Below are 10,306 nucleotides of genomic sequence, written 5' to 3' on the forward strand. Positions count from 1 at the left end.
ATATATTTATATATATGTAGAGCTCAGAAAAACTAATTTTGGAAATGGAACAAGGAAGACGGGTTCGTGGAGGGAGAAGGGCGGCATGTAGTGGCCTGATGCTAGAGAGAGACACGATTAGCTATTCAATTATAAAAAAATGTTTCATATATGAATTACAGTTTGTACTTTTAGTTTCTACCTTTTTTTCTCATTACTGTAATTCCATAAATTACTCCAGACTATTGAAGCAAACTGCAAATTTTAATTTACCTTAAATAATTGTTCTGTTCTAAAAATTTCAATAAATCATGTGATAAATCAATCAATCAATAAATAATTATTTGAAGAAAACATTACTTTGTATGAAGTCACTGAAATTGTTCAATCTGTAAAGATAAAAAGTTAGTATTTTGTGTATTGGTGTTTGATGTTAGTGTTTTTCCTCTCAGTGTGTTGTGAGTGACAGTGTGTGTTATCTCATTGAGGGTTGTGTTTAGTGTTTGGCTGCACTGAGCTGTTTTGAGTCATGTGTTTAGAGTTGTGTTTCTTGAAGTGAGTTTTGCAGGTGAAATGTACAGTTTAGCTCAGATGACTTTTGGTATTGCAGACTGTAGTTAGAGTTTTGCACATGTGACTTCAGTTGTGCCCACTGTCGTTTAGCAATCGAAAAAAACTGTAATTCACATCACTAAAACATAATTTTTAATAATAAAACAGTGACAAGGACCTTTACTTTGCAAAATATACAAATGTTTATTTTAAAATACCAAGAAGTCACAGGCGCACTTTGAATCTTGGGATAGTTTTAGGGAAAACAAAAGCCACATTTGGAGGCTGCATGTGAAAGAGCCTTGGACTTGAGACAGCCTTTGTCACGGCTCTGTGATGTCATTGGCCTTCAAATATGGCCTACCAAGGACGCAGCCCCTGAATTGGGATGCACCCTAAGTCTCAGGCTAAGGCTACCTCTAACAATAGCATGTAAGCATGGAGTGATATTGTTAAATTGCTTTACGTATAACCTCTGGTTATTGTATGGTCAGATTAATTATTTAACCTAAACTAGTTCTTACGTAATTGTACCGTGGGCTATCAGAGTGGTAGTCATAACCCCTGGTCATTGTCCCTGCTTTAATTAAGTTGTTATACAGTAATAAGAATACATCTTGGAAATGATGTATTGCGGCAGTCATCTTGAAAGCTGATACAGGCATGGCAGCCATCCGGGAACAGGTGCAGGCATGAGTCTTGGACTAGCCTCCATTAATGTAGTGCACATGGCATGGCTCTCCGGCCTGCGGAGCCTGGGGCATACTGCCCCCCCAAAAAAAAATGTTAAGGCAAAGTGTCCTCCTCCACCTCGCCCACAGTGAAAGAAAACCCGGCAAGCAACAGAGCATAATCAAAGAATTCAATCAGTGACCCTCGAGGACCATAAGGGGTAAGGTGAGTTTTGAAAGGTTCACTTAATCCATAAAAAATAAAAGTCAATGAATGCAAAATCGGGGAATGACGAGCAACACACATGACACTCCGAACACATATTTTGAATTTGGGTTCCTCGGAAGAGAAGTCACCAGCTGCCACTGGTGCTAGGAATAAATAAATAAACTAGACACAAAGTTTTCGGGAGTTTCTCCAGCGACCACTAGGGTGTACACATTGTATAGCTCACACATACAGCCTGGTTGTTAATGGTTTATTGGTTCACAATTACATAAACATAACAGCAACAAAATACTGCAATTTGATTGAAAATAAATATCTAGTATTTGGTATGTGCCACATTCAAAAACAGTATGGATTTAAGCTTGCATTATTTTCATAAATTATACTAAACCTGATTATGATTCATTTTTTCTTGCACAATATAATACTACAGTATTCCAAAAAGCATCTTATGCACTGTTATATCTCCTTCTGTAACACACACTAACTCATATGACATTTACTCTCCAAATCAGCTATACAAGAATTGCTTTGCACCTGCTCAGAGACCATAAAGGCATTAGAGCCAAATCAGCCTATCACAGCAGCAAATATGTATTAGATATAAAAATAGTTCAAATATAATCCTAAAAAAATCAACAGTAGTTTGGGTCAAAACTGTTATAATAAAAGGAAATGAAACTTTTGCCCTCAAAACAAAACTGCTTTGCTACCTACACTGATATAGAATTAAGGAACTCGATACTACGCCTTAATAATAAAAAAAAACACTTTAAAAAATGTTTTTAACTTATAAGAAATGAATTGCACAGAAATTGCATAGCCAAGAAAATAAATGGCGTGAGACACTTTACCTTTCTGATTAATACAAACAGGTTAATCATGTGTTTATTTATTTAGGTGTTAGCATAGACTGCTTCATCTTCATCTTGCCCACATGGCAGGTCTTTGTCGTCACACTGATCAACAAGAAAAAAAGTGTCATATATTACACTCATATATCATAGATTAATTTTAAAAACCCCTCTTAATTATAAAAGTGCTGTGGCAAATACAGTCAGACATGATCATTCTGTTTTATAGATATTTAATGTGACAGAGTTTTAACTTTTGCTATACTAATGAGCAATTGTCTCCTTTCAGTCGGTAACTACGACGTCACATCGTGACCGACGTATTGGGAACATGCTTCGCAGGACCAATCAACTTTAAGAATCTTGTAAAATGCCAATGAACACTGCCATGCAGTATTTGCATCTGCTGGCACTGCCCTGCCACGTAAGTATAAAACGAGAGGCAGGTGCAATACAAAAATAAGCTTTATTTGCTTCGAAAGCCGGCAGATCAACTGCTATTAAGAAGCTCTCTGCTTACCTGCTTGGAAGTACACAGTACACGTGCTGAAGTTGGTTGGCATCAAGGCACCACAGCGGAGGCTTGCAGTTTTCCACCTTTCTCTTTTATTTGAGTTCAAGTGTGTGCATTGCCATTCCCCTGGGTGCTTCATCACATCAAAACCCTAAAGAGTGATTTTCTAAAAAAGCAACACACACAACCATTCTCTCGTGTCACCCGGATTGCGTCTTTTTAAAGATGTCATTTCATCCAGTTTTTTTGGTCCAGGCAGTTCCAGTTGCAGCAAGTACATGAGTCTTGTGGATGGTCATGATCGCTGTCTCTCATGATCGCTGTCTCCCGCTAAGAAGGCAGTTGCAAAGCTCTGAAAGGACGATCTCTGTGTCACCATGCTGAGTAGGCCGGCTGGTACTTCCGGCTCTCAGCACTCAGATCCACACCCAGTAGAGGTGCTGGTGGAGATGGCTGGGTCATGTTCTACGATGCCTCCGGTATTCGTCAGCTCTCCCAAGGATGATTCGATGTCTGTTGTCGGAAAGGGGGCTATCATTCTCTAAAGCCAGCTCGGATCCGCTCACACCATCAATGGCAGGGTTGCTGAAGCGTATGGTGATGTCCCAAAAGTGGAGCGCCAGGGATAAGCCTGCCCTTCTCTCGCAGGCTTGTAAGCAGTCTTCTGCGTTAATGGCGTCTGTCTATTGGGCCTACAGGGAGGCAGACTCTGCACTTCATGCTATTGCGTTGCTGCAGGTATATCAGGCCAAGGCTCTGAAAAGCTATTTCAGAGGATCCTGGGGCATATGGCAGCAGCAGCTCCATGAGAAACCACTTTAGTGCTGGTTTCACAACCGAGTCCCAAGGAGGGCGTGGCACACTGGCTTGCACCATATGACCATCACACCAGCGTGCCGTCGCACTTTCACTCGGTGGTCAAACCCTTAATTTCTCCGGGCTGGTGTAGCCCTGAAACAGAGGCTTCCACCACGGGGGCCACATACAACAGGCGTGCAGTCTCAGGGGTTTGGACAGCACCCCAGCTGCACTGACACATCAACTGCCTCGAGTTCTGGACTGTTTATCTTGCACTCAATTGCCTCAAAGATGAGCTCCACACCGATAACACTGTGATTGTTGCGTATATATACTGCCAAGGTGGGTTACATTCTCGTCACCTGTTGCATCTTGCCTGTCACCTCCTCCTGTGGAGTCAGAAGCATCCAATGTCCCTTTGTGCTGTTCACATCCCGGGTGCACTCTCTTTTTGTTCATTGGCATTTTACAAGTTTTTCGAAGTTGATTGGTCCCGCGAAGCGCGTTCCCAATACGTCGGTCATGAGTTGAGTTGTGCAGAATGCACACATGACTCTTGCATTAACTGTATAAAAGCATTTGTACCTACCTCCCAGTTCTTATAAACATTCGAGTCATCTTTGTTGTTTGTGTAAATGTCATTGCTTTTCTCTTATTTGCTGATAAAAATGATACAAAGCATTAATAAATGTGTAAAAATAAAATGTATTAATAAAATAATAAAGTGTGAAGATAAAATATGTTACAGCGTGCACACCTGTCCAAGACAGACTTTGGGGTTGTCTTCATTGCATTCGGGTCAGCTTTCAAATTCATCAAATGCTGTTCCTGAGCTCTGCGCCTACTTCATGACAAATAGTAAAAGAGACTTTAAGTAAAGACAGGAAATGAGAGAGAGAGAGAGAGAGAGAGAGAGAGAGAGAGAGAGATTCTTACCAGTGTCTTTTGGCTACACAAACTGAAATGATCACTAAAGTAACTAAAACAGCAGCTGTGGCAACTGCAATATATATGATCATACCTGTAAAATAAAAGAAATCATTTAAAAATATTTTATCTTAAAACAATACAATGTACATATTTGTATATAAATTCTCACCACGATGAGGCACTTGGAGAGTTATGACAGAGTTTCCCTCGCTGTTACTGGCAAAGCAATGGACAGCGTCAGGGAAACCCTCCCACCCCTGAAGGGTAAAGATGGTAAGAAAACCATTTTGTTCAACACTAGAGCTGGGGAAAGCTGTTGAGGGAGCAAGCCACTTAACTTCACTGGGTGGGTTGGAGTCGACGATACACACACAGACTGTAAGAGGCTCTGATTTACAGGAAGACTCGTTTTTAATCTCAGGGGGATCTAGGATAGATAGATAGATAGATAGATAGATAGATAGATAGATAGATAGATAGATAGATAGATAGATAGATAGATAGATAGATAGATAGATAGATAGATAGATAGATAGATAGATAGATATAGACAGGGTAAGTTAACATGTTAGTTTAGTGTTTTAGCCAAACACAGGGTTATATTAAATAATATCCTGTTTTATTAACACCTTTATCAATATTTTCCCTACAACTCAGACTTCTCGTAATTTAGATTGTGTGATTTTTCTTTCCGTGTTACTCTTAAAAAGTATTGTACTTTCATCCTTCGTTTTGCTGAGTTTCATATTAATTTACACTGTAAGCCTGGATAAGTTGAGTTTACTTAAAAAATGAAGGTAACTCGTTGCCTAAAAAAACTTTATAGTAATTATTACTTAAAAACTTTAGGTGAAGTTTACTTAAACATGTTGTTCTAACAACAATTTTAAGTTGAATAGACTTAATGTTTTAATTTCTTCCAATATTCCTGCACTCTTAACCCGGATTAGTTGACATAGAAGATACCCGTTGCGTATAACTTTAGTTTTTATCTCTTTATATTACTTTTGATGTTATAAGTGGTATTATAACACAAAGTGAATGACTGAAGTTAAGTCAATCATTGAATAAACATGATTCTCCACAGAAACACACATAAAACTGTGTTTTTGACATACATTGTCAGTACTGTGGAGAGAAATACAATAAAATGTTCTGAACAGGGTTCATGTACGGAAACACTGATCACCTGAACGGTGACTTCACAAAATTATAGTTTACAACAAAACAACATCAATAAAATAAGAGATTGAACCTATATGACATTTTATTAACAAATATTTGTGTAGTGAAAGTTCTTATCAGATTTTATTCTATGAAAAAGCAGAAAATAATCAAAATATTTAGGCGCAAAGGATTGTGGGCATTCCTCAAAACATGAACTAATAATTTTAAGTTCATTTTACTTGAATGTATTAGTCTAATGGATTTTGTAAGCTTAAAAGTTAAATCAACTTATTTTTTTAAGCTTTGGCTTCAAAACAGAAACTATTAAGTGTTTACTTGATTGTTTAAGTAAAGACAATATCTGGGTTAACAGTGTAGCCACTATACAGAAATAATTTGCTCTGCTTTTCCAAACTTAATAAGCCACCGGTCACATGTTCATCACAGCGGCAGTCTTTTGCACTATCACTATCTACCCGAATCATAACCAGACTAAATCCGTCAGTCAGGTTTGTAATTATTTTTGAGTTGTGCGATCACACATTTGCCATTATGTATCTGGAAGCAGCGACGTCTCCAGCTGCTGTTGGAGATACGCTGCTAGTCGGATTTAACTGGCATATTACACACTCTTTTAGAGGACAATGTGTTTTTCTCAATACAGACACCCAATACAAACACTCAAGTACTATGATAAATGTTTTTTCCACTATTAAGACGATCAGTTACTGCCGACATTGTGTCTTTATCCATACTGACTGAAAGTGCAGGCTTGTCCTTCGTACAGGACAGTGCTTGAGGGTGATATGGGCTAATTTTCATTTTGGGATAAACTATTCTTTCAAGTCCATGTCCATTACCTAATATGCTATACTTACAAATACTTACAGATATTATATATTAAAACCGCAACGTGCATCTCTTCTGGGAAAATTTACCAAAATATGAATGACTCACTTTGTACTCACAGGCACATTCAACTGAATGTTCTCTTAAGGAAATTTTTACTTACACAACACATTAATCTTCTGAGGACTGGAGCTGTTCTTTCCCTCTGTGTTACTGGCGGTGCAGGATATGGCTTCAGTATATCGGGACACATGATTCAGTTTATAGTTGGGTTCATTTGCCAACAGAGATCCATTTAAACTAATCCACTGGAAATTAGCAGCTGGATTACTGTCACAGGAGCAGATCAGTTCAACAGATGTGTTCTCCTTCACCAGCAAGTTACTCTTCACATTTACATTATATGGAGGATCTGAATGAGATAAAATGTTGATTCAATTTAATTATTTAATTACTTTCTGAGTATTAGTGGCGGTCGGTGACTTCTCTTCCGAGGTGTGCAATTCAAAATATGTGTTTGGAATGGCATGTGACGTATGATGCACATGGTTCACATGACACTCCAAACACATATCTTGTGGCAAGACATGAAAGATAACACTTAATAAATTAATTTGTAAAAAAATATATAATTTTTATCCTCTGCAATTTTCTGGGGACGCCCTAGAACCTCCTGGAGGCCCCCTGGTTTGAAAACCGCTGGTCTATAACATATAAACTATGTAAGATCTTTCATACTGTTTTTTAAAAACTGGAATAAACATTTAAGACGGAGAAAAACCGTTTCTCATGCTTACATTTAACTTTGAGTGTTTTGCTGCTGGTCACTTTATTCCCACCAGTGAAGTCTGCAGAGCAGTTGAGAGGTTTATTATGATCTTCTCTGAAGGGTGTGAAGGTCAGAGATGAAGTTATTTTCCATTGATCGTGGTCTTGTGACAGCGACTGACTTGTGTGCGTGCCGTTGGGGCTCCAAGTTAGCTGGGGCGGCGGGTCAAACGGGCAGGAATGTGACACAATACAGGTAGCGGTCGTTTCTTTCTGTGACATCACTTGGTCATTCACAGATATGATGGGTTGTTCAGGTGAATCTGGTAAATCAGTTTTTATATTTAAAACTATTTATATGGCACGTCGATGTGACATATAATACAAATGAAGAGTTTCGTTGCAAAACGAGATAACCACCGTTTTTTAATTGTTCAGAAATCTCGTTTTTAGGTTGTGCATTCCAAATAATTTCAATGCAACTGCAGTTGGTTTGTTTTGATTTAAACCTTCATAACTTAAAAATACAGCTAAGTAGCACCATAAAACAAAATAATAACATGATAACATAATATTAAACATGTTTTGACAAAAATGTAAAAAAATTGATTTTTCTCGTTTTGCAACAAAACTCTTCAAATTAAAGCTGCAATCCGTAACTTTTTTTGTTAAAAACAAACAAAAATCAGTTATCCAGCAAGTATATAAAAAAATCTGTGTTCAAAACTTTCTTCTCGTCCTGATTTACAACAAGTTAACTTGTAATCATGATTGAAAGTTGGGCTATCAGGGTGCGACATCATTAGACTTATTTTTTAAGGCCAAGATGAAGAGATAAAGATGCGAAAGTTAAGGATTGCAAGTTTAACATAAATGTGATGTTAAACATGTAAATAAGTAAAATTACCAACTGACATTTTTATGTGACAAATAGCATCAAATACTCGTACCTTTCACTGTAATAGAAACTTTATTGTCCTGGTATGAGTACTTGTTGAAATCTTTAATCTCGATGCGAAACATGTACGGTCCAGCATCGCTGGGATATAAAGAGTTGATTTTCAAAGTGCAGTTTTTGTGATGCAGATCACCAAGAAGAGTTGTGCGACCTTTGAATTTGCTGATGATTTTGGAAGTCTCTTTGTGGTAGATTACGTCAGATGCATCTTTGTACCAGACTCCTGTAAATTCGTTGTGTATCTTTCCATCTGATGGGTAGTTAAACTTACAAGGGATCACCACACATGATCCAGATAGACCCACTACTGATTTTGGTATTTCAGCATCCCAAGAGTCAACACCAGCAGATGATGCTGAAAAGAAATTCAGATTTACATTTATGCATTAGTCCACTTTACTTTACCAAGTGAATTACAGGAACACTAGTGTTTAGATAGTTTAGTTAGCAATGAATGCCTTTTCACAATGCCAGCTTTATTGGTTATTTGATGAGAACCATCACATTTAAACACTTTCCTTTTGCAGACATTGTCGTTTGGTAGGTTAGGGCCAGACACACATCTCAGTCATTACTTGTACATAATAGTTTCTGTTACACAGACATCTAAAACTAGATTGTGATTCCTGTCAGGAATGATTCACTTTCCTAGTTTAGATTTTGGAGTTAAATATGAGATTATTCACTGGACAGTAAATCAATCAAACCAGACATGTTTAACTCAATAATAAATAAAAAGATAAATCACTACTATAAATAAAGCTTACTTTATTTTACTAACCTCTTAGGTAGAGAACGAATGCAAAAAATCTGTTTAGGAAAACCACCATCTTTACATCAGAACGGAGCACCTGGAAATTTAAGGGGGTTTGTCAATTATTGGCATAATTTCTACATACACTAAAAAGTGGTTATTTTTTAACTCAGGTTTGGATCAAAAAAAGGACAAGCCCAGCCTGTTGGGTTGTAAATAAAAATTTAACCTATGCAGGGTTGTTTTAACCCATTGTTGGGTCAAATATAAACATTTTCTGCGTTAATTTAACCCAATGGCTGGGCTCTTCACTTTTTGACCAAATGTTGGGTTGAAAATAACCCAGCATGTTTTAAAAGTACTAAAACAGCACTTAATGTATATCTGCAGGTATATCAATTCTGTATCCCATTCTTTTCACATTAACAGTCACAAATCACTGATTATTAATTTTAACAAAAACAATTTAAGTCATTGTTATATTTTTACAGTCTATGGACCAAAAAATCTGCAGTGCATTAGTAATAAGTCAAATAAAAGTAGGTGGTGCAGTAAAAGAGATAAATACATGTTGGCATCGCTGTCACATACCTTACAATGTGTCCTTAAACCGTGTCCAAGCTGATTTGCAGAAGACGTAGAGCTAAAAAGATATATAACTTACTTCCTTTCTGCCACAGCATGACATTTGTCTTAGTAAAATCAAAAGCCTTGAACTTCCTATTATCTGCTAGTGACTCTCATAGACTCTGCATTGGTAAATAAAATACACCAGTAGACACTGACAAGCGCACAATAAGATACATATCACCATCTTTAAGCAAAACAACCATAAACCTATTCTGCAGTAATCCCTTAATAGCATAATGAAACATTTGCTATTGCTCTTGAACACACATTCTTCATCTATGTCTTCTCAGAAATAAGGGGGATGCTTGTCACCTTTACCACGATTGTAGAGAAGAACATGTACACGCGAGTCAGTGAGGCTTTCACACATTTGGTTGGTGTTGTGGAGTAGTTAATTACATGTAGCAATGCTACCTTAACTACATTTTTCTTTTGCTTGATAGTAGTTCAGTTACTTTTAAAACAGTAGCTTTAACAGTAGTTAAATAGTTCAGCCAATAGCGTAAGAAAATGGTATATTTATATTGTTGTTGCTCCGCAATGCCTTTTAGCAGGGTCATTCTTCATTTGGGGTGCCAAAGACAGGCAGAAATTGTAAAAATGCTTGTTTGTTTTCTTTTAATAAAATATATTGTTATGCATTTAAAATAATT

General features: G+C 37.3%; 1 protein-coding gene and 1 long non-coding RNA gene across 2 annotated transcripts; both read right to left on the bottom strand.

Annotated features, from left to right (window-relative positions):
* Positions 1-1,645: 1,645 nt before the first annotated feature.
* On the bottom strand, positions 1,646-6,945 carry LOC141361523 (uncharacterized). The gene is made up of 5 exons (XR_012367650.1): positions 6,707-6,945; positions 4,697-4,954; positions 4,534-4,618; positions 4,187-4,441; positions 1,646-2,390 (listed from the first exon to the last, which is right to left on the bottom strand). It is a non-coding gene; the product is annotated as an uncharacterized lncRNA (long non-coding RNA).
* Positions 6,946-7,206: 261 nt separating this feature from the next.
* LOC129438437 (myelin-associated glycoprotein-like) lies at positions 7,207-9,755 on the bottom strand. The gene is made up of 5 exons (XM_073863362.1): positions 9,615-9,755; positions 9,051-9,120; positions 8,262-8,624; positions 7,341-7,634; positions 7,207-7,247 (listed from the first exon to the last, which is right to left on the bottom strand). The coding sequence occupies exons 2-5, from the start codon at positions 9,097-9,099 to the stop codon at positions 7,207-7,209; spliced, it is 747 nt and encodes a 248-aa protein (XP_073719463.1). The 5' UTR covers positions 9,100-9,120; positions 9,615-9,755.
* Positions 9,756-10,306: the final 551 nt, after the last annotated feature.

The sequence above is a fragment of the Misgurnus anguillicaudatus genome, chromosome 24, assembly GCF_027580225.2.
Source record: "Misgurnus anguillicaudatus chromosome 24, ASM2758022v2, whole genome shotgun sequence".
Taxonomy (NCBI): Eukaryota; Metazoa; Chordata; class Actinopteri; order Cypriniformes; family Cobitidae; genus Misgurnus; species Misgurnus anguillicaudatus.